At 43.3% G+C, this 25,003-nt stretch overlaps 1 protein-coding gene across 1 annotated transcript; it reads left to right on the top strand.

The window, feature by feature from the left end:
* The first annotated feature begins 819 nt into the window (after window positions 1-819).
* On the top strand, window positions 820-24,776 carry LOC122009524 (actin-101-like). The gene is made up of 5 exons (XM_042565711.1): window positions 820-957; window positions 23,145-23,215; window positions 23,318-23,711; window positions 23,779-24,392; window positions 24,478-24,776. Exons 2-5 carry the CDS (start codon window positions 23,156-23,158, stop codon window positions 24,541-24,543), a joined length of 1,134 nt encoding a protein of 377 aa, XP_042421645.1. The 5' UTR covers window positions 820-957; window positions 23,145-23,155; the 3' UTR covers window positions 24,544-24,776.
* The last annotated feature ends 227 nt before the right edge of the window (window positions 24,777-25,003 follow it).

The raw sequence follows: 25,003 nt of genomic DNA on the forward strand, positions 1-25,003 counted from the left end.
CACTTTAGTTAAAATTGTTTTAATTTGATTTAACATTAGTGTTAAATAAAATTCTTATAATAATTAAGTATTTTTTATTTGAAAAAACAAAGAAGACTACCACATTAGATATTGAAGACAATGAAATCGTAGCTTGATAATTCATCCAGAGTGATTCTTATTATTAGGTTGGGTAATGTCGAGTGATCATTGATCTATATTTTTTAATTATGTATCTTATTTCGAGGAAAAATTGATAATATGGATGGTAAATTATGACAATTTTAACTAATAACATTGGAGACGACCATTTAGATATTTCATGTCCATTGATCTAAATCAACATCGACGCGGGGATAAAAATAACAATAAGTGAAAAAATTAATGATATTATTCATCTCAAACGTCCTAATATAATTGATTTTAGTTCTCAGGATAAGATTGAATTGATTAGTGCATGATAGAATTATCATAATAAGCCAAGGATTCGAATTTTGATAAAATCAAGAAAAAAATCTTTAGTAATAATCAATTATAACTTCTCAATTTACCTCCTATAATCATGGGGTCAAACATGTAGGACTATTAATTTCACTTTTTACTATAATAATATAATTCATCTTATAGTAAAATATAAATCGATAAATTATTAATATATTTATTATATTTATACGAAGATTTCATAGATCGTCCAACCACCTATACTTTCGATATGCAAGTCGTCTTTATTTTTTTTCTTCTTCATTTATTTTCCTGTTTAAAAAATTAATTTTATTGAATATTTGGACTTTGATAGACTAAGTTGGGTCCAGCCTCCAGGGAAGTCCGGTTCAGGAACGGCTTGACTCAACGGGTTTTGGAACAGTCGGACTATAAAATACTCACCTACTTCCTCCCCACTTTGTAGGGGTTGCGAATAGATCGCCGTCTCCGATCTCTACTCGGGCCAAATCTCGCCAGATCGCCGTCCTCGACTAGGTTTGATCTCCATTTTCCTCTTGATCTGTTCTTCCTTGAGCTTTTTGGTTTCCCTTGCTTGTTTGCTGCTCGAATCTGCGAGCCGTTTGCTTGGGTCCGTGAATCTGAAGATCCGCGATGTCCATATGCTCCGTCTTGGCCTGATCTATTAGGTTATTTACCATTTAGTTCCGATGTAGTGATTCCGAAGCGATCTTTTTTGTTTTGACTCCTGGAAGTTTTTTTTTTGACCTTTTCCTCGCTATCTTACGAATTTGATCAATTGATTTATTATATTTCCGTAGTTGTGTAGAATCACTTAGAAGTTAAAGCAACTTCGATCGGAAGTAGGCCACTGTAACCCCGTATTGTTTCTCAGGTGATGTAGCTTACATAAAACTATGCTCGAATCGAACATCCTTGGGGTTAATTTCTTTCTCATTACGCTTATAAACTCCCTCTAGACTTTATTTCCTTTTCTTTCTGAAAAAGCAGATCCAGTATTCATATGGACATTGTGTCGCCATGCTTCGGCAGAATTGATCTTTCGGAATGTGGAATTTTTCTTGTGCTTTTTTTCTTTCTTGTTGATTGGATTTTCACGAGTTTTGAACATTTCGTTGTATTTATGCAACAAGCACCGATTTTTTAAAAATTTATGGTATTCATTTAAGCAGTCAAGCTGGCACTGTCGTCAGTCTATTTTGACGTTCTAGAATTTTCTCAAGATTTATTTTTTGTTATATAAAGGATTAATTTCTTTTCTCTCTCTCTCTCTTTTTTTTTTTTTTTTTTTTTTTTGAGCTGAACATTTGCAATGAGTTTGCCCAGCGATGAAATGGTAATTCTCCTCTTTTTTGCATTCAACTTTGAAAATTAGCAATCTCAAGAGCATAAAGTCAAAGTTCTGATTACACCGATTCATTTGAAATATTCCAGGTTGTAATAGTTTGTGTTATTCTTTGGGCTTTTAGAATTAAGGCATATAAAATTCACCATGTCGAAAGATAGGCATTTACATCTAATTTGGGGACCATGTGCAAAAGTTCATTAAAATGGCCCAGCAAAAGTTAGCGCCCCATATTTTCAAATCATAAAAAAGGGCATTCCTTCCTTTCTCATCTCCCTCATTTGCCGGTCCCAATTTGTTATAAATATTCTTTTAAAAGCTAAAATTTAGTTTAAATATTAATAATTTTGATTTTTTTTATTTATTTCATATATTACAGATTTTTGTAATGAACTATACAAATTATATGAACAAAATAAATATAAAGCAAATTATGATTGTACTTTTTATATATATGAAAATTTTAATTCACTAAACATATTTAAAAATTAGGATATAAACTTGTACAAAACCTATGATTTATTTATATGAAATTCAAGCTTGAAAATATTATCAAAATAATGATTGTTAAATTTAATTCAAGTTATTAGAAAATATAAAATTCAATTATATACCAATGTGTATTTAAAAATAATAAACAATTAAAATTTATTAGTTTTTGCAAAAATTTAAATTAAAAATATCACAAAATTAAAATAAAATTTTGAGATATTTTATTATTGGGGTAATTGAGGAACATTGCAAAAGAGTGACATGAAATATGTTCTTTAATAATTTAGAAAATGAGGGGTGTAAAATACGCACCTTTAATAATTTTGAAAATGAGAGACATTTTTTTGATTTTCCACCGGAAAATTATTTACTTGGCCTCAGTTAGATGATAGGTAAACCATAATTATAATTCATCGAATCTGTCAATGTATGCATCGGTTTCTGATTTAAAGGAAAATGCAAGGTTTGAAGTTTCTTAAATTCCGAACAGCTTTCTAATCTTTTGGATGGTTCTTTTGATTTTCTGTTTGTTTTTGGAGTATCTTCTAATCTTTTGGATGGTTGTTTTGATTCTCTGTTTGTTTTTGGACTATCCACTTCCATGTATGTTTGATTCATTGTCTATTCGGGTTTGATTGTAGGAAAAAGAATGTCAGAAATTGCAGTAGACTAACAATTTTAAGTATAATCACGTAAGCTGAAGAGCAGATCTCTGAGTTTGTTTTAGTTGCATTAATTGCTGAAGTGATTGGGAGAAAAGATCTATAATTTTAGTTGACAGTGTGGCTTGGCTTTGATTGTGGGAAAAAGAATGTCAAAAATTGCAGACTAGTGATTTTTAAGTGCAGTCGACGAAGCTGAGGACCAGATCTTGGAGTTTGTTTTAGTTGCATTAATTACTTTAGTGATGGAGGAAAAGATATATAATTTAGTTGACAGTCTCCTGAAAATGGAGAACCAAACGTATATTATGATTTTTTAGAGCAACAAATAATGGACTAGATATGTAATCAATTGACTCTGCTCATTTAAAACAAATGTGGTACCGCCACGTTAGCAGTCCCCTCACGACCCTCTCATGCCATTGAAAGGGAGTTTAGCGAATACAAATTGGCAAGTGCATGGGGGTCCACAAAGGTGATGCCCCCCCCCCCCCCCCCTTCTTCTTCTCGATCACTACAATCATTATCCCATGCACTTACCAATTGAGCGCCTGGGGCCTTGACTCTGCTCATTTAGTCTCAATAATAGGTGCTTCAAAGGAAATCAGATTTTGAAATCTCTTTGTCTAAAGATCAAGTATGCTCTCAAGCCTCCATGGGCATAGCCGAGTTGGTACTTGGGTGGTAGATTCCCATAAGAGAGTAGGGATCGAATCCCTGGGAAACAATCCCGTGGAAAATAATATTGATAAAATTAATGTGTTAGTGGGTCAATATGTTGACATGTTGAGTTAGTGGTGGTGTTAGTGGTTAATGTTGTAGTGGTGTTAGTGGTTAATGTTGTAGTGTTAGTGGAGTTAGTGGGTTTTATTAATATGTGATGTAATGATCAATGGATAGATGTGTGAAAAACTTATTTTTTATCCTCCTTGTGTCCTCAACTTGTCTATTTTGCTTATTAGTGGTATTAGAGTGAGGTTTCGAAAAGAGTTATGTTTTCCGAAAGTTTTGTACAACCTGCCATTCCTCGATTTGATGGTCACTATAACCATTGGAGCATGCTCATGGAGAATTTTTTAAGATCTAAAGAATAGTGGACGGTCGTGATTTCTGGAGTAGCAGAACCGATAGGTGTTGTGCTAACAGATGCGCAATTAAAAGATCTTAAAGCAAAGAATTATCTCTTCCAAGCTATTGATTGCTCAATCTTGGAAACCATTCTCTGCAAGGATACCACCAAAGATACCCCAAAGATATCTGGGATTCTATGAAAAAGAAGTACCAAGGTACAACAAGAGCTAAGAGGTAGCAGCTTCAAGCACTTCGTTCGGATGAATGAAATCAGGAGAATCAGTTTCAGATTATTTTTCAAGAACAATGGCAATTGTCAACAAAATGCAGATCCTTGGCGACAAGACAGAGGATGTTCTTATCGTCGAAAAAATTCTTCGATCTATGACACCAAAATTTAATTTTATTGTCTGTGCCATTGAAGAATCAAATGATGTAAGTCTACTTTCAATTGATGAATTACAAAGTTCATTATTAGTACATGAGTAGAAAATCAATCAATATGAAAAAAAGGAGCAAGCATTGAAGGCTTTATCAGAAAATCACTCTACAAATGGTAGAAGTGATAGAGGACGAGGAAGAGGCAGAGGACGAGGAAGAGGAGGTAGAAACAACAATGATCATGAGAACCAACAACAAAATCAACACCAGGAAAGCTATTTTCAAAGAAGAGATAGAGGACGTGGAGACCATTATTCTACAACTAATAGAATAAAGTTAGCAGACAAGTCTAATGTTGAATGTTACCGATGCCATAGGTATGACCATTATAGATTAGAATGTTATACTAATTTGAAGAAACAAAATGGAGATCAGACTAACTTTACAGAAGAAGAAGAAGTGTCCCTTTTAATGGTATGCTATAAGAAAGAGAAAACTCAACGGAATATATGGTATTTGGATACAGGCTGCAACAATCACATGTGTGGAGAAAATGATACATTTTCAGACTTAGATGAATCATTTCATAGTTCTGTCAAATTTGGCGACAACTCTACAATTTTTGTTATGGGAAAAGGAAAGGTAACCATACAAGCAAAAGGAGACTACCCATATTATCTATAATGTTCTTTTTGTGCCAGATTTAAAAACTAATTTGCTTAGTGTGGGTCAATTATAAGAAAAAGGAATATGAAATGGCTATTAAAGGAGTTTGTCGGATTCGAGATGCAAAGTTGGGCTTAATTGCGTAAGTTAATATGACAGCAAATCGTATGTTTCCGCTTTATCTTCATACTACACCATATTCATGTTTTTCAGCAAAATTTGATGATGAGGCATGGTTATGGCACTTTCGGTACGGGCATCTAAATTTTGGTGGATTGAAAACACTAAAATAGAATAATATGGTGATCGGTCTTCCTCAAATTACAACTCCTCAAGTTTGTGAAGAATATGCTGTTAGCAAACAACACCGTAATCAATTCCCATAAGGAAAATCTTGGAGAGCAAAGGTGGCATTGGAGCTCGTTCATTCAGATATTTGTGAACGCCCGCATTCTAATGGAGGTAAAAGATAAATAATTACCTTTATTGATGATTATATCCGTAAAATATGGATTTATTTGTTGCAAGAAAAATTCGAAGCCTTTACAACTTTCAAAAATTACAAAGTATTTGTCGAGAAAGAAATTGGGAACTCTATTAAAGTTCTGCGTATAGATCGTGGTGGAGAATATAGCTCACATGAATTTGTAAATTTTTGTGAGAATTATGGAATCAAGAGACAACTTACAATAGCTTACACACCTTAACAGAATGGTGTATGCGAGAGGAAGGATCGCACTATTATGAATATGGTGCGAAGCCTTCTGACGACAAGTGGTATCCCTAAAAGTTTTTGGCCAGAAGCAGTTAATTGGAGCATCCATATATTAAACAGAAGTCCTACATTATTTTGTTCAAAACATGACATCGGAGGAAGCCTGGAGTGGAAAAAAACCAACTGTTGTTCATTTTTGGATTTTTGGATGTATCGCTTATGCTCATATTCCAGATGAAAGGAGAAAGAAGCTAGACAACAAAGGTGAAAAAATGCATTTTTCTTGGTATGAGTAATACATCAAAAGCTTATAGATTATATAATCCCTGCACTAAGAAAATCATTATAAGTTGTGATGTTATTTTTGATGAAAAAGACACTTGGCCACGGAATCAAAATGACGTTAAAAAAATTATCCCGGTTGATTTTGATGATGATGAGAAAGTACAACAACCTATAGAGGATGAGCAACATGAGCAAGTCTGTCAAAATATTCCTATAGTAGATCAAAGTTCGGTTGAAGCAGAATCACAAAGGCCACAACGTGTTCGAAGAAGACCAACATGGATGTCTGATTATTAGGTGACTGGAATTGATCAAGGTGATGATCCTCTTACACATTTTGCTTTGTTTTCAGATTGTGACCCCACTATTTTTGAAGTGTCCGTTAAAGAATTAAAATGAAGAAAAGCTATGGATGATGAAATTATAGCAATTGAAAAAAATAATACATGGGAGTTATGCGATCTTCCTAAAGGGCAAAAGACTATTGGTGTAAAGTGGGTTTACAAGACAAAGCTAAATGAATAATGGTGAGATTGACAAGTACAAAGCACACTTGGTGGTGAAGGGCTATAAACAAGAGTTTGGTATTGACTATAAAGAAGTTTTTGTTCCTGTAGCAAGACATGATACAATCAGACTGGTGATAGTGATGGCGGCACAAAATCCATGGCCTATCTTTCAATTGGATGTAAAATCAGCATTCCTCCATGGAAATTTGAAAGAAGAGGTATTTATTGATCAACCTCCAGATTATGTGAAATTTGATAATGAGCATAAAGTTTATAGATTAAAGAAAGCTCTATATGGATTAAAACAAACCCCACAAGCTTGGTATAATCGTATAGAAACTTATTTTTTAAAGGAAGGTTTTCAAAATGCTCTTATGAACATACTCTTTTTATTAAGATTGAAGATGGAGGAAAAATATTGATAGTTTATATGTAGATGACTTAATCTACACTGGAAATAGTGCATCTATATTTGGAAAATTTTAAAAATCTATGATGAAAGAATTTGAAATGTCTGATCTTGGTAGAATGCATTATATCCTTGGTATTGAAGTAGTGCAAGCTTCTGTTGGAATTTTTATTTCTAAAGAAGATATATGCAAGAAATTTTGGACAGATTTCAAATGAAAGATTGCAATCCTATAAATACTCCTTCTGAGTTTGGAGTGAAGTTACATAAAGATATTGGAGGAAAGAAGATTGATGTCACACTTTACAAACATATAGTGGGAGTTTAATGTATTTGATAGCGACGAGATCTGATATTATGCATGCTGTAAGTATGATTAGTAGATACATGGATTGTGCTACAGAAATGCATTTCTTAGCTGCAAAGAGAATTTTTCGGTACTTGCAAGGTACTAAAGAGTATGAGTTGTTTTATAAAAAGGGAGAAAAGTCAGATTTATTTGGTTTTACAGATAGTGATTATGCAGGAGATCTAGATGATTAAAAAAGTACATCTGGGTACATTTTCATGTTGGGTACAGGAGTTATTTCATGGTCTTTGAAAAAACAATCAATCGTTACATTATCATCCACGAAAGCTGAGTTTATTGCTGCAACATCTTGTGCTTCTCAAGTTATTTTGTTAAAGAAGATTCTTATAAAATTATATTTCAAAGATGATGGACCTATTTAGATTTATTGTGACAACAGCTCGACAATAAAACTTTCTAAAAATCCAGTGCTACTTGGTCGAACTAAACATATAGATGTGAGGTATCATTTCTTGAGAAATCTCACAAATGATAAAAGTCATTAATCTTGTTTACTGCAGAAGCAAGGATCAAATTGCTGATATACTAACCAAGCCTTTTAAATTTGCAATGTTTCAAAAGCTCAGAAAGCTACTTGGTGTTTCTACATTGAGTTTAAAAGTTTGGCTATTTTTAAACTAATTATTACATTTGAAATATCAGTTTAAGGGAGGGATTGTTGATAAAATTAATGTATTAGTGGGTCAATATGTTGACATGTTGAGTCAGTGGTGGTGTTAGTGGTGTTAGTGGTTAATGTTGTAGTGTTAGTGGAGTTAGTGAGTTTTATTAATATGTGATGTATTAGCCTATAAATAGGATATGTAATGATCAATGAATAGATGTGTGAAAAACTTATTTTTTATCCTTCTTGTGTCCTCAACCCGTCTATTTTTCTTATCAAATAAAATCCCTCCCCCCTAAAGAGACGCCAGTTGATCACTGTGATTTATCTCCCTTCCAAATGCCTTAGGGCGAGTGTGGAGGGGCGTATAGGATGAGCGCATCGCCTTTTGCACAAGTATGCTCTCAAGCCTTGAACAACATACCAGAAATGAAAGAGAGTGCTCAATCTTTAAATGTCAAAGATTAAAGGCCAATTATTTTTGTCTGTGTTGACACTGTTCATGTGATGGTTGCTTGACAGAGTGGCTTATGCTTTGTAACCGTACAACATCAATTTGTTTTAGGAAGTAAAGTTTTCTATATATTTTTTTTCTAATTGTTGGATTCAATACTTTTATTTCCCTTCCACATCAGTTGAGTTTTTTTATTATGTCATTCTATTAATAATTTCTTCTGTATTAGTGTCTTCTCTGTGCGATTTATCTGTCAAATAACTCTTGGAAGTTATCAGTAGTGTCGTCTTTCTATCTTGAGTTTCATATTAGTTCTAGGTTAACAATTCAAGCCAATCACATATGTCTATTGAATCTTCACAAATTTTGTTTAGTGCCACGCTATTCTTATCACATGACAAGTCTCAAACATTTAGAAGATGTGAAGACAGAAGCATGCATTGTAATTGCTATATTGTTGGAAATTTTTTGGGTTTGGGAAGTGTTGCCCTATAAGCAATCTTTCTTGGTTGATTGGATTTTGCGCAATGGAAACTTGAAGACAATGTTAACTCCTTATATTTACGTGATATCCATCTCATTGAGGTGACTAATCTAAGGATCTACACCACAGTCACAGTTTTTACTATGAAACTTCAATAGAATACCTCACAAGGAAGAAGACAAGAGAATAGGGTTTTGAGTATATCTTCTTCTTCTTTGAGTGGCTTGAGATTGTAGCACTAGTGAGAGCTTGAGCTTGAGCACTGGTGAGCAATGGAGAACAATAGAGCGCAATCAAACAGTGTGCTTAAACAGGTTCTTCGAGCCTTCTTAAACCCTTCGAGAAAGAGTTGTTTTTCTTATTGTTTTGTCAGTCTTAATCGATTACCCGACGTTAATCGATTAGAGTAGTTGATTTGGTGTGTGTTTCATTTACGCGACTCATCCAAATTGCTTACCCTAATCGATTAAGATTAGAGCCCATAAGCGACTGAGCTAATCGCTTAAGCTTTAAACAAAATCATTCTGTTCGAAGCAAAAGACACCGTAAGTGGTTGATCCAATCGCTTACGGTGTCCTAATCGATTTCACCAATCAATTAGGAACCCTTCTGTTTCAAACAGAAGGTTTGTTAAGCGATTGGTTCGATTGCTTAACACCTTCTTAATCGATTAATCATTTTGCTTAATCGATTAGCACACTTTGCTTGTGCTGATTATCAATTGTCTCGCCAAGAATCTGGTTTTTGACCTCCCTGAACTTCTTTTGCCTTGCATCCGGTCTTCCGACCTTCAAGGGCTTCTCTTGTGCCAAAGATCTGTCCCCTGACCTCCTTGGACTTCTCTTGCCTTATATCCGGTCTTCCGACCTACAAGGGCTTCTCTTGCCTAAATCCGGTCCTCAACCTTCTTGGTCATACAAACTTGAACTCATATTAGACCTAATGTATTAGCCTAAACTTAAATAATTGTCAATCATTGAAATTTCTTCCTCAGGGCATGTTTGCACCAACAATCTCCTCCTTTTTGATTTAACAATCTATTTAAGTTTAGACGAATTTCCAGCATAACATAAACATAAACGATATTTTGCAGGATGGTAAACTCTTTGCAATAGCATGAAACTATGTAAACTATATTGCAAACTAGCAAAATGTATAGTAAAATATTATGAAATAGCATGAAACTTAAATGCAATATTTTCTCCCCCTTTGGCAAATATCAAAAAAATACACAAGGGAAACGAAACTCCCTCTTAAACCATTCATGCTCAAAGAAACATACACACATACGCATATAATCCAGATCTCCACGGGGAAAACACAATAAGCATAAACACAATAGGGGCACTCCCCAATTGTCCCCTCGGGGCGGTGCGATGGTTAAGGCATGGGGTGTTGCCACATGAGGTCTTGGGGTCGAAACTCGGCGTGACCGAGCATGACCTCCCCCATGTCTTGGCCATTTGCACTAATGGCTAGTAGCCACCCGTGATTTACCTCCTCCGTGTTGGCCTAGGGACGGGTTGGCGGGGGCACTGGGGGCGAGCGAATCGCCTTTTGCCACACAATAGGGGCACTCCCCCTAAGTACATGCAATCAAATACTAAAAGAACACCGGGACACACTCCCACCAAAAATTCATAGATAAAAACCAAAATGTATAGAGGAACATTCACAGAGCAATCAAAGTATTTAAACAGACCATATACAACCAATAGTCCCTATGGTGCTAAAAACTGCATAAAAACGTTGTCAGCAACGGAATCACCACCATTTGTCAGAGAAATATCTCTTCCCGAAGTGTCAGTACCAACCGTGGAGACACCACTTGCTGTAGGAGGTTGAATTGGTGGACCGATGGTTAAGGAATGGATCAGATTGTGCAATGGGCAATATCTGATCGAATGTTAGCAAGAGACGTCTAAGTGACAGTCTGGCCCTGTGTAAGAGTAGCAAGCTGCCCATGGATCTATGTCATTTCCAGATCACGCTCCAATTGTAACTTCTCAAATCGAGTGTCCATAGTCTCAGATTGAAGAAGCTAAGCCCGGACGTCAACCTTGGACTTAGACAGGTCAGATCCAGCCTCTGCCTCACCATCAGCTCTAGCAGCCCCTACCGTTCGTTGCCTCGACCGATGCTCGTCCCGATGAAGATGAGATCCATGAGGATTATGTATCCCAATTCGAAAACAACCTCCATCCTCATGGTGACGAATACTAGTGTAGGACTCACGTTGCTAAATGCACTTTAGATTTTTCTCCTATTCTATAGTCATTTTTAGAGTGTCAGTCATCCATCGATACTTTTGTTTTCTACCCTACATTGTCAGAGCTCCTACCTCCATTGTTCGATCATATTTCTCTTGATAGTATGCATCAACATTTTTATGGACGTCCATGTCCTGATGGACCCCTAGTTTACATCACCACATATTTTGCTATGCAGATCTCTCCAGTTGACTATGCCTTGTTAAGGTCATAGTCAACTGTATTTTACCCATTGTCACTAAGGTTCTTGCATCCATCAGACCCATGCATATGTTCATGTTATATGGCCTTAGCCAGTCCCTTGACGTCAACATTGTATTAAACATGTTCCAATGCATCATCCATTTCACTCGGTTAGCCATTTGGCCATGTCATTACTGAATGGTTAGCGTCTGTTGGAGTCGATGTGACACATGGTCGTCAACTTTCGATGTTGTGGAAGTGTTCGAGGATCTCTGCATGCTCCTTCTCCTTGGCTCACATTGTGTCCGAGGGCGATTATCTTTGTTGCGACATGCATCGAACGAGGCAGTGAGCAGCAGGGGCTGCCAGAGCTGATGCTGAGGTGGAGGTGATCTGACCCGTCTGAGTCCGAGATTGACGTCCGGGCTCAGCTTCTTCAGTTTGAGGAGATCATGGACACTTGATTTAAGGAGTTACGATTGGAGCGTGATCTGGAGATGACATTGATCCTTGGGCGGCTTGTTACTTCTACACAGGGCTAGGCTGTCACTCAGACGACTCTTGTCGACATTCGATTAGATATTGCCTCATTGCACGATTTGATCCATTCTTTGACCGTCAGTCCATCGATTCAAGCTCCTCCAACTGTGGTGTCTCCACGTCCGGTACTAGCACTTCAGGAGGAGATGTTTATCTGACAGATGACGGTAATTTTCTTGTTGACGACGTTGTTATGAAGTTTTTTGCACCATAGGGACTGATCCGGTAGTAAGAGCGGGCCCCCCCTTCTCTTGCAAAGTCAACGCCAAGTGGAAGTCACCGGAACAGCCGCCCACCCAGAGGAGAGTGTGGTCCGACCGGACGGACGGCCATAGATGGCCGGTCCGACTGGACTTCCGGCCGGCCGGCCGATGGAATCGAGTACCCGGAAGGGTCCGCCGGCGCACTTATATTGGTAGGCACCAAATCGGGTTCGACGCCGATAAAAGGTCATGGACCGGTGACTTTCGACCGATCACATAAAGCACCCCCGTTAGTCTCCACAAAGCACAAGTAAACCATCGCGGATGTCCGGTCGGATGTTTAGGTATCTTCCGCCGACTACAAGTTCGAGCAAAGGAAAGGGCCGAGGATTTCTTTCTCGACAACCGTAGGTTTCACGGTGTGTTACGTTCCAAATCTTGTGACAGGGATTCACCGTCCCATCGAGGGCATGCTTTGACAGTAGCGATATGGGTCGGTAAACTTTCGACAACCTAGAAAGGACAAGTCGACACCGCGATACCTAGGATAGACAGGGACACTTATGCACCTCGCAGCGCCCCAAACCTTTCACATATATAAAGAACCTCGTGTTTCATCGACAAAGGATCTCATGTACCGAGACTTCGAGCCACCTGTTCATCGTGATTTACCGACTGAGCGTGGAGGGTCGTCATTGAATCCTCGCCGACTTCGCAGGATAGCCGAGCATCTCGACACTAGTTGGAGACTACGAGCCTCGAGCGCCACGTGCCCTGGCCTATCGACTGTCTGACAGATCAAATGCCGCTGGGGAACGCCCCGCATCCGAGCATGACAATGGACGAGGTCGGACGACAGACACGGTGACGCTTATGGGAGGAACTCGCCCGTCGAGATAAGGGCCGCCAAACTCGGGAGCAAAGCAAAGCATCCGCCGAAGCGGAGTAACAGCAACGGCGGGGCCGAGCGAAGCACCTCCACCACCGTCGGATTCCACCGGCCTTATTTCGCACCGAGCCGCGCCACCAAGAGATATAGGATCTTCCTCGATGAAATGCCAAGGCGGGACGGAAGGGAAAGCTCCCGACGGACTCATCTCCGAGCGACCAACCGCCAATTTTGGAAGCCATTCTCGAGATCCTCCGGCACTACGTGCCCCACGATCGGCGAGTATAATGGAACAACGGACCGATGATCATTTGGGTAAGTTTGATAATACCGCCACGCCCACCAATACACCGATGGAGTGAAGTGCCGAGTCTTCCTTACCACGCCTGGATCGGCTCAACGGTGGTTCCAGAGATCGCCGGACGGATCCATCACAAGCTTCAAGGACTTCCAACGGCCTTCCTCCACCACTTCGCCGGCAGTTATCGGAAAACAAGCGTTAGCTTGTTCGCCATCAAGCAAGAACCAAAAGAATCGCCGAGCTACATCCAACGATTCAACCAAGTGGCGATGGACATCCCAACACCACATCGGAAACGATGACGAACGCACACAAGGCCTCACACGGGACTTCTTCAGTCGCTCATCCAAAGCCGCCCGAGACTACGATCACATGCTACATCGGGCCAACGAATACATAAACGTGGAAGAAGCGCAAGCCGCCGAAAAAGAAGCTCCAACCGAGCGCAGATTGTTTCACGCCGAGGAAGCAAGACCGCCAAGAACCACCCAGAGGACCAAGGGTCAAGCAATTCGATCTCCCCCACCGCTGCCGCTCGGCCCAAGTCAAAGAAGAGGTGGACCCCAATGTTCGCAAATTCCACCAAACGGATACGCACAACACGAGGGATTGCAGCTTTGTGTCCAATCCTGTTCCCCTGAGAGCCGAACGACGGTCTCCTCCCCTCAACACGAGGCAAAGGACCCGTGAAGCCGACCGGACCCGCACAGAGAGGCGACATCACCATACGTCCGATCGGCATAGATCCCCAAGACAGAGAGTCGCCGACGTCTGGAACGGTCCCACCATCCACCCTGAGGAAGAAAACAGAGCAATACTTCTGAAATCAACGTTATCACGGTGGGCCGGAGGAGACTCCAACAGCAAGAAAGGCAGCTCGACCGCAGATCCATACGGTCATCAGAGCCAAGAGCGGGCAAGTGGACCGGAAATCACTTTCGGGAGACGTGCCCCACGACGACGCTCTGTTCATTAAAGCGGTAATAGCAAATTACACCATTCACCATATTTGTTGACACAGGAGCTCTCAACATACTATTCAAGAAGGCTCGATCACCAAATCGATCGAGCCGAGTCGCCTAACGACGACCCCGCCTACGGGTTTACGGGCAACGAAGTTCAGCCGGTCGGACACATCCGGAGCCGCTCAGAGGACCAGACAACAACTTGGTGGTTGACTCTCCTCATCCTACAACGCCATTTTGGGACGATTCCGAGCGGTTGTCTCAACCTTCCACCAAGATAAAATTTCCCGGAGGACAAAGTCGAGAAGGCGGGAGATCAACTAGCAGACTATATAGAGACGATCCGAGCTTTCTTCCGCGGAAGGTCCCAATCGAGGTACACGCCATAACCGAGAAACCTCCCGCTTAATTTACGATGAAAAGGAGGAAGTTCAGATCCATCCGACCCAATCGGAGGCCACCACTTCATCGCCTCATCTGAGGAAAACAGAGAAGAAGTCGATCCAATGCCTCCAAAGAAAATCACGATGTCTTTGTTTGGTCGACACACGAGTCAGCGAATTTCGCCAAGCCCAACAAGAACACGAGTTCGTGTCCGACCGACGCCCAAGAAAGCGTAAAAAGAGATTTACACGAGCGTAATGCCATAATCCCGCGGAAGTAGAAACTGAGGCCGCCACATACGCGAGGTGCGCTCCCGAGTGGCTAGCCAACGTGGTATTGGTCTCAAGCCGGCGGCAAGTGGCGAAGCTCAGATTGACTTTCGGACTTAAACAAAGCATGTCCCAAAGATTTTATCCTCCGCCTTGATAGATCACCGGTGGACTCTACTACGGTGTGAGTTAATCAGACGCCGACGCCTACTGTGGCTATCACTGTGCCGCGCAAGATCAAGAAAAGGTGAGCCAGAACGGTACCGCATATTGCACATAATGTGATGCCGCTCGGATGAAGAACGCCGGCCACCTATCGGTAGCGAACAAGGTATTCAAGGAGCAGATCGGGCGGAACCTCGAAGTTTACGTGGACGACATTCTTATCAAATCCGTCCGAGCGGCCGATCTTTTCAAGGATATGGAAGAAACCTTCCAACACTAGGAAATACGGAGTCAAGCTAAATCCCTAAAATGCCTGTTCAAAGGAGGGCGCTGGGGTATATAGTGACCGAGCGGGATCAAGCAAATCCCAACAAGGTGAAAGCTCGCAAGACATGCTTCCTCCCGTAAACACAAGGGAAGTGCAACGTTGACCGGCCGGATAACCGCTTGTCGATTCATCTCCAAAACCGCCGACCGAACTCGCCATTCTTCAAGATCCTACGCAGAGCTACTAAGTTCCAGTGGAACGAAGAACGAAACCTTTCAAGAGTTGAAAACATATCTGAATTCCCCTGATCGCCAAGCCGATCGGAGGTGAGTCATCAGATATGTATTTGTCGTCAATCCGAATACGTAGGCTCAAGACTTGAGGGCGAGCCAAGAGCAATGTATTTTCCGAGCCATATTTTGAAGATTGAATCTCGCCACACCGGCTCGAGAAGTTGGCCTCGCATCGTTCTAGCCGCCCGACCGTATTTCGCCCACAATCATTGTCTGACGAATCCACCTCGAAGAGTCCTGTTGAATCCAAGCGTCTCTGGTAGTGTCTGGATCAGTTTCTGATTTTTTCGATTAAAGCCCAATCCTGGTGATTTAGCCTCTTATCCCCGATTGGGCTAGTCTTCGCATAAAGGGGGCTTAATAGTCTTCCCGGATCTGGAAATATACTTATCTCACCGAAAGAAGACGACTATCCGGCTACGACTACAAGGCCACCAACAACGAGGCAGTACGAGGCCCTTATAAACGGATTACAAAGCGACGATGGGGGCCGGGTAACTCTCCATTCGATTCACAGAACTTTCCCAAGACCTTTCAAGTCAACCGTGTTCGCTTAAACTCTACGCTGAGGCCTGAGAAACTCAAAGCTACTTTCCGAGAGGTGCTTATTCGTAAGATTCCACGAACAGAAGCAGCCGATGAGTTCCCAAACTCGCGAGCTCAATAACGCCGATCGCCATTCAGCAATCGAAAAACGCGATGGTGGCGCATGTCGACCGGATGCAAGGCCTCAAGTGACCGGAGGACACCTATTATAGAATTCCTCCGTCGCACCACACCATCCGATGATATGCAGGGCCCTCAAGAAGAGCCACGGTTTACACTCATCGAGATCGCCTTTACAAGAAAGCTCGCCCTCCGCTAAAAAGCTCGAGGACTCATCTTACATCCTCCGTGAAGTACATCAAGGATCACGTGGAGGTCATCCGGGCAAGAAGATCCTTTTGGTCGGATACTTTCGCCAACTTTACAAGCGGACGCCGCTCGGACAAGCTACATGTCATGCCGTATCACAACTTCTCCCACCGACCGGCAGAGGAGATGAAGGCATCAACCATCTCACGTCCGCTCGATCAGTGGGAATGGATATCATTCCAACGGCGATCGGGCAAAGGAAATTTTACTAGTGGCGGTAGACTATTTCGTAGAGGCCGAGCCGCGGCAAAGATCACCGAGCAAATGGTTAAAAATTCATCCGGTAACATCATTTGCCGATCCTCGCCGATCGGTGTCAACCAAGCAGGCTCACGTGGAAGATGTTGAGGATCGTGCAGCTACCAGATTGAGCAACATTTCACATCCGCCCTATCCTCGAGCAACGGCAGTCAAGTCGCCAACCGGAAATTCTTCAGATCGCGCGCTCGACCGCTAGGAGGGAGTCACGGACGAGGTGCCGAGCGCCTCGGGCTATCCGAACGACGCCAAAAGAAGGGACGGAGTCACACCGCTCCATTTGGTATACGGCGGTGAGGGTCATACCGGTCGAAGTAGGCGGAGTCACCAGAACTACGATGATGACAACACCGAACGAAGAAATAGAGATGGACTTGGTAGAAGAGGAGAGGGCAAAGGCGTCCGTTCGGCTGATGGTATGAAGCAAAACTACAACCGGAGCGTAATCCCGTGATCCTCAAGTCGGCGATCTCGTCTCGAAGAAAGTGAAGCCGGTCGACGACATCACCCGGGTGCCCTTCAAAATCATCGAGAAGCTCCCGGCGCCAGACATGGAGGACGAGGACGACTAGAATGCCAGTGAGCGAACCACCTCCACCTTCCGGTGGTGAAAGGTGTATCCCGAATCACCCCGTATTTCATTTTTCACTAAATACTAAACGCAGAGATGAAAAGTCAAAGGAGCGAATATAAGGCATTATCATCAGAAGGCCCCTGAGCCGATCGGCCGGAGGTTTATATCAGAGCTTATAAGAGAATGACCTAATTAAATTAGTCGCCGCCGTCAAGATCAAGGCCCTGCCTTTCGAACGGAGGTATATTATCCGAGCCAAAATACTCGAGGAAGTAGATCCCGAGCCGTGCGGCCGAGGGCATTATCCAAGCCGGGGAAAGGCGAAGAGCAACTCCGAAGGAATACCGACGAGCTCCGTCAAAGATCGAGAGCCGCGCCGATTAAAACCGACGAGCACCGCCGTTAAAAATCAAGAGACGAGCCGCCGTCTAAACCCTCCGAGCGGAATACCGACGAGCTCCGTTAAAGATCGAGAGCCGCACTATAAATATCCGCGACCGACGAGCACCGCCGTTAAAAATCAAGAGACGAGCCGTGCCTATAAACCCTCCGAAGGAATACCGACGAGCTCCAAAGATCGAGGCCGCCACCCGGCTATAATATCCGCTACCGACGAGCACCGTTAAAAATCAAGAGACGAGCCGCCTATAAACCCTCCGAAAGGAATATCGACGAGCTCCGCTTAAAGATCGAGAGCCGCACCGACCGGCTATAATATCCGCGCCGACGAGCACCGTCCTAAAATCAAGAGACGAGCTATAAACCCTCCGAGCGGAATACCGACGAGCTCCGTTAAAGATCGAGAGCCGCGCCGGCTATAAATATCCGCCCGACGAGCACCGTCAAAAATCAAGAGACGAGCCGGCGTCTACCTCCGAGCGGAATACCGACGAGCCCCGCCGTTAAAGATCGAGAGCCGCCCCGCATATCCGCACCGACGAGCACCGCCGTTAAAAATCAAGAGACGAGGCGGCTCTATAAACCCTCCGAGCGGAATACCGACGAGCTCCGTTAAAGATCGAGAGCCCGGCTATAATATCCGCGCCGACGAGCACCGTTAAAAATCAAGAGACGAGCCGCCTATAAACCCTCCGAGCGGAATATCGACGAGCTCGTCATAAAGATCGAGAGCCGCTACCGGGCTATAATATCCGCTACCGACGAGCACCGCCGTTAAAAATCAAGAGACGAGCCGCCGTCTATAAACCCTCCGAGGAATACCGACGAGCTCCGTTAAAGATCGAGAGCCACGACGACCGATATCCGCACCGACGAGCACCGCCGTTAAAAATCAAGAGACGAGCGGAATATCGTCGACACTGCGATTATTCGTATTCCCCGCCGATTGTCAGACCGAAGCTATTTTCCGATCGGACTCGAGGTTTAAAAGATTCGGATCGGCTTATAGCGAGCGATTCTGGCTAACAGCCCAGATTGATATGCGGCCGGACGGAAGAGCTGGGGAAAACACTTCATTCTGGAAGAATGCACCTCGAATGCCCGGGGTATGATGTGATAGAAGACGAGCGGACCGTACAAGTGTTAGCCAGGGAACAGTGCAAAAAGATAGAGTACACGAAAGGAAAGCATTTCATTAAAATTAGAACCTTAGGTCGAGTGGCCTAAGTACAAAAAGGTTCATGTTCAGCCGAGTGGCGAAATTACAAAAATTACTCGATGTAGTCGTAGAGGTCCCTGATGTTGCTCAGAGCTCCACTGATCGCCGAATATTGGTGGACTCAAGAAGGCCCTTCGACTGATAGTCATAGTGGTGAATTGCGGTCGAAGTACATCCGCCGCAAATTTTCTCCGAGAACTCAGGCGATCGGATGTAACTTTGTTGGAGAGCGGCGACTCGGCTCGGCTCGGTATTCCTCAAGGTTGCCCGAGCTTGTCAGGCCTCATTCAGACGCTCAATCTCCTCCCAGATCGGTAGCTGCCGCCTTTCTCCGATCGAGCCGGCCGCCTTTATCTTCAACCCAGCCCGGCCTCCGCTTTTTCTTCCGATCGGAGACGGTGTTCTTCCGAGTGGTGGCCGAGTTATCTTTGGTCAAGCGACTTGACCGCCGGACTCGGCTAGGGCGGGCCCGATCACTGTTTTCTTCGCCACTAGCGTAGTTCGAGTTTTCGACTCTGCAGTAGGAAGGTCCTTGGGAGCCGCCGACCACCGCCCTGTTGCCTTATCTCCTCGTCCGCCATAGCCAGGCTGTTGGAAACCGCTATCTCTTCCACCCACCTCGAAACGAGAAGGCGCAGTTGTTAGAAGCCGAGCGGAAATATTTTAGGTAAAACAAAAAAAACAACGAAGAACTTACCCCCGTAGCCGCTTGGATGTGGCTGTTGATCCGCCCACATCTCGGCGAGGGGCCCTTTCAGTAACAACAGGTGGGCACGGTCGGTCACAAGAACTCTTCATCGGAAGATGAAGAGTAACCCGATGGTGCGGCCGTGACTGTGGATCGCCCGGATCGATCAGAAGACCGCGAATGGATGGCCGAACGTTGAACGAGCTGGGAGAGTGTCGACCGAGTGGCCTCGACCGGGCCACCGTCCCAGGCGGCGTCCTCGATGAAATGGTCTCGCACCTTCCCTCGCATCGAGGCGGCCGGCCGAGAGGTTGGACGCGAGGTAGCCGAGCGAAGGGTCTCCACTGGCGCTCTTTGCGTGGTGATCCTCCTCCCGAACGGACCCTTCCTCGGGGCCGTTGGTTCCCTGGAGGGTAGCTCCGCTGTCCACCTGCGATTCAGCCTGGGTGCCGCTTTCTCCTTCGTGAGAACCGACCAATACCCAGCTTTCATTTCTTCGTCACATACCTCCGCTTTTCTCTTTAACGCCATCACCGAGTCCATGACGATGTCACCGTATTAAGAGAAAAGAAATCGGTTAGCAATTAAAGCAAGTGCCAAAGCAAAGTTCTTACCGAAGCCGGTCAGAAGACTCAGCCCAAAATGTACATCACTCCCTCGAAGAAGCTTGTTGATGTCAAGTCGTAGACCGCTAGTACATTCATGAAGATAGTCCGGGTCTTGAATTTCTTCGGGGAGGGGAGGCAGACTGGCCGGAAAGTTCGGGCCGGGCATTCGGAGGTAGAATAATAGTCCTTCCAATGTTTATCGGAAGTGGGTAGTTTATTCAAGAAGACCAAACCGGGCCGAGCTTGAAACCCAGCTCGGCTTGCTTAGGATAATAGAAATAAAGAAGACCTCCCGGAGGGGAATGTTGTGAATCTTGAACAAAACCCACAACGCCGCAGAGGAGACGGAAGGTGTTTGGTACTAAACTTCCGAGCGGCACGCCAAAATAATTGCAGACGCTGCTATAAAGGGATGGATCGGGAACCGCAGAATCATAGTCGCGAAGACACAGAAACCACATGGCGCTGGGTGGCCGAGCGGACCAAGGCGAACTTGATATCCTCGGGATTTCAAATTGTCACCAAATGTCAAAATCCGTTGTTCAAACGAGATCGCATGGTAGTATACCATGGGCTAAGGATTGTTCTTGGATGAGAAGAACCGCCATGATCGTAAGAAATCAAAAGGAAGTTCCAAAGACGAAGGAATGGAATTTCAAAGACTCGAGCTAGGGGAAGAAATACGGATTAGATACCGGAAAGGAAGGAGGAGAGATCTAAAACCTTACTGAGGGGAGATGAATCGAGGAAAGGCGCCGAAGAGCGTCAGAAGGCAGCAACAAGATCGCCGGAGCTCCACAGCGCAGAGAGCAACAGTAGAGGTAACGGAGGCGTGTGAAGGCGAGAAGGAAACGCGGAATTTATAGGGTGAGGGCCGGTCGGCCTCCACCGTCAGATCCAGGTCACGGGAATCAATGCATACATCTAGCCGTTTATTTCGAATTGCTTCGGTCACATCAAAATATCATGCAACCGCCTCCGTACTCTGATGGCATTGCTCCACGTGGCAGTCAATCATTCGGAGCATTTAATGAAGGTATGATCGACATTGATGTCGAAGATTGGCGCAGAACGCAAGGAGATCCGGCGAAAGCCATCATTGATTCATTCAAGGATACCTCTGCCGCTGACCGGGCGGAGAAGATTAGCATGGAAGAGCCGTTCGGCTAGACTCACAGTCCAGTCAGTCGGACTATGCGCCTCCTTCGACTAGACTTGAAGGGAAGGCAAGTGATCCGGTAGTAAGAGCGGGCCCCCCCTTCTCTTGCAAAGTCAACGCCAAGTGGAAGTCACCGGAACAGCCGCCCACCCAGAGGAGAGTGTGGTCCGACCGGACGGACGGCCATAGATGGCCGGTCCGACTGGACTGCCGGCCGGCCGATGGAATCGAGTACCCGGAAGGGTCCCTTATAGTTGGTAGGCACCCTGTCAAATCGGGGTTCCGACGCCGGTTAAAAAGGTCATGGACCGAGCTGACCTTGACCGATCACATCATAAAGCACCCCTGCTTGTTAGTCTCCACAAAGCACAAGTAAACCACTGCGGATGTTTAGGTATCTTTCCGCTCGGACTACAAGTTTGGAGCAAAGGAAAGGGCCAGAGGATTTCTTTCTCTGACAACCTGTAGGTTTCACGTGTGTGTCATGCTCCAAATCTTGTGACAGGGGATTCTGCTGTCCCATCGAGGGCATGCTTTGACTGTAGCGATATGGGTCAGGTAAACTTTCTGACAGCCGCGTACCTAGGAAAGGACAGGTAAGCTTTCTGACAGCCGCATACCTAGGATAGGACAGGGGACACTTATGCACCTTGGTACGCGTGCCCAAACCTTTCACAGCTCTATATAAAGAACCTCAGGTTTCATCGACAAAGGATCTCGGGTATGTACTCTGAGACTTCTGGAGCCACCTTGTTCATCGTGATTTACCTGACTTGAGCGTCGGAGGGTCGTCGCTGGGAATCCCCTTCCCGGCTCGACTTCTGTGCAGGATAGCCGGAGCATCTCGACACTAGTTGGAGACCTACATCAGCGAGCCTTGGAGCGCCACGTGCCCAGCGTCTATTGACTTCTGGTTCGGACAGGATCAGGGACTATTTGTTGTATATGGTCTGTTTAAAAACTTTGATTTCTCTGTGACTGTTCCTCTGTACATTTTGATATTTATTTATGAATTTTTGGCGGGAGAGTGTCTCGGTGTTCCTTTTGTGTTTGATTGCATGTGCTTAGGAGGAGTGCCCCCATTGTGTTTTCCATGTGGAGATCTAGATTATATGCGTATGTTTCTTTGCACATGCATGGTTTAAGGGGGAGTTTCGTTTCCCTTGTGTATTTTTTTTTTATATTTGCCAAAGGAGGAGAAAATATTGCATTTAAGTTTCATGTTATTGCATAACATTTTGCGAGTTTACATAGTTTCATGCTATTACAAAGAGTTTACTATCCTGCAAAATATTGTTCATGTTTATGTTATGTTGGAAATTAGTATAAACTTAAATAGATCGTCAAACATCGAAATTTCTTCCTTAGGCACGATTGCACCAACATGTTCAATACTTAGGCAAATAAGATAGATCTCTAAGGTTATCTATTGAATTGATTGTTTGAGGGTGGGTGCAGTTGTACAATTTCATTGCTGTGCATCTGCAAAAAAAAAAAAAAAACTCTTCTTTTCTGTTCTACACTTTTAGTTAAGTTTGTTTTTTCACAATTATCTTGTGTATCATATGATGATACATGTTAATGCACTTAGATATTCTAAGCCTAAACAGAAACTTAAAATTATATTAGAATGTGCAAGGTGAAACTGTTTCCAATAAAATCTTTTGTTCCTATTTCCAATACTCTTTTCTCACATGTTCCCACAGATATATAGAACATGGCTGATGCTGAGGATATCCAGCCTCTCGTGTGTGACAATGGGACTGGGATGGTTAAGGTTAGTGTTTCACCCATTGGCCTAGTTATTGTGCCAACTTTTTAACTGGCTTTAGTAATTGATGTATAAACTGAATTAACTCTTTCACCTGTGTGTCAAAAGGCTGGATTTGCTGGTGATGATGCACCTAGGGCAGTCTTCCCAAGTATTGTAGGTCGGCCTCGCCACACAGGAGTTATGGTTGGGATGGGACAAAAAGATGCTTATGTTGGTGATGAAGCACAGTCCAAGAGAGGTATTCTCACATTGAAATATCCTATTGAGCACGGAATTGTCAGCAACTGGGATGACATGGAAAAGATCTGGCATCACACCTTCTACAATGAGCTTCGTGTTGCTCCTGAGGAGCACCCTATATTGCTCACTGAAGCTCCTCTTAATCCGAAGGCGAATAGAGAAAAGATGACCCAGATTATGTTTGAGACCTTTAATGTGCCTGCTATGTACGTTGCTATTCAGGCTGTCCTTTCACTCTATGCCAGTGGTCGCACAACTGGTTAGTATTTTCTCAATAGCTTCTTTTTCTTTTTCAACTAAGGTTTACCTATGGCACATATTCTCAGGTATTGTGCTTGATTCTGGTGATGGTGTGAGCCACACTGTGCCTATATATGAAGGATATGCTCTACCTCATGCCATTCTTCGATTGGATCTTGCTGGTCGTGATCTCACCGACTGCTTGATGAAGATCCTCACAGAGAGAGGTTATTCATTTACCACCACTGCTGAGCGGGAAATTGTAAGGGACATCAAGGAGAAGCTTGCTTATGTTGCTCTTGACTATGAACAAGAGTTGGAAACTGCTAAGACTAGCTCATCGGTGGAGAAAAGCTATGAACTTCCCGATGGACAGGTTATTACCATCGGTGCTGAGCGATTTAGATGTCCAGAGGTCCTCTTCCAGCCATCCTTAATTGGCATGGAAGCTGCTGGAATTCACGAAACAACATACAACTCCATCATGAAGTGTGATGTTGATATTAGGAAAGATCTATATGGCAACATTGTGCTCAGCGGTGGATCCACTATGTTCCCTGGTATTGCTGACCGTATGAGCAAGGAGATCACAGCACTTGCTCCAAGCAGCATGAAGATTAAGGTGGTTGCTCCGCCTGAGCGAAAGTACAGTGTTTGGATTGGAGGCTCTATCCTTGCATCCCTCAGCACTTTCCAGCAGGTGAAGTGTCTATTGTATATGCTCTATGAAGTAAGATTTTATACATGTTTAGCTAACTGATAAACTGCATCTTGTAAACCTGCAGATGTGGATTACCAAGGGAGAGTACGAAGAATCTGGTCCAGCAATTGTCCACCGGAAATGCTTCTAAACTCATTCCTCTGTGTCTTTGGGCACTTTTTCTGGCTTGTTCTATCTAGTATTTGGCTTTGTTCGAACTGTGGTTTGCCTGATAATAGTATCTAGTGTTTGGGTCTCCTTTCGACTGTTGAGTTTGCTTGCAGAAAAGTTCTTTAGATGTTTTCCCTGAAGGATGCATTTCATTTGCAGTGGAAACGAAATTATGTATCAACTTTGTAATATTATTGCAAGTTTTAGTGTCCATGCCTTGGTCTGGAGACTTATCCATGGATGTATTCTTGTATGATGTAGTTACCTGGTTTATCTTTAACTTTTTTTTTTGTTTGCCTTCTCTAGAAGGCTGATTTTCTGGTTCTCTAGAAGTCTGATTTGCCAAAATTTCATTATTATCTTTTATGTAGCAATAATTATTTAAAGTTTGTTGCCAAATATGCTTATTGATATTCATTCATTGCCCCGTTTAAACTATG

The sequence above is a fragment of the Zingiber officinale genome, chromosome 8A, assembly GCF_018446385.1.
Source record: "Zingiber officinale cultivar Zhangliang chromosome 8A, Zo_v1.1, whole genome shotgun sequence".
Lineage (NCBI taxonomy): Eukaryota > Viridiplantae > Streptophyta > Magnoliopsida > Zingiberales > Zingiberaceae > Zingiber > Zingiber officinale.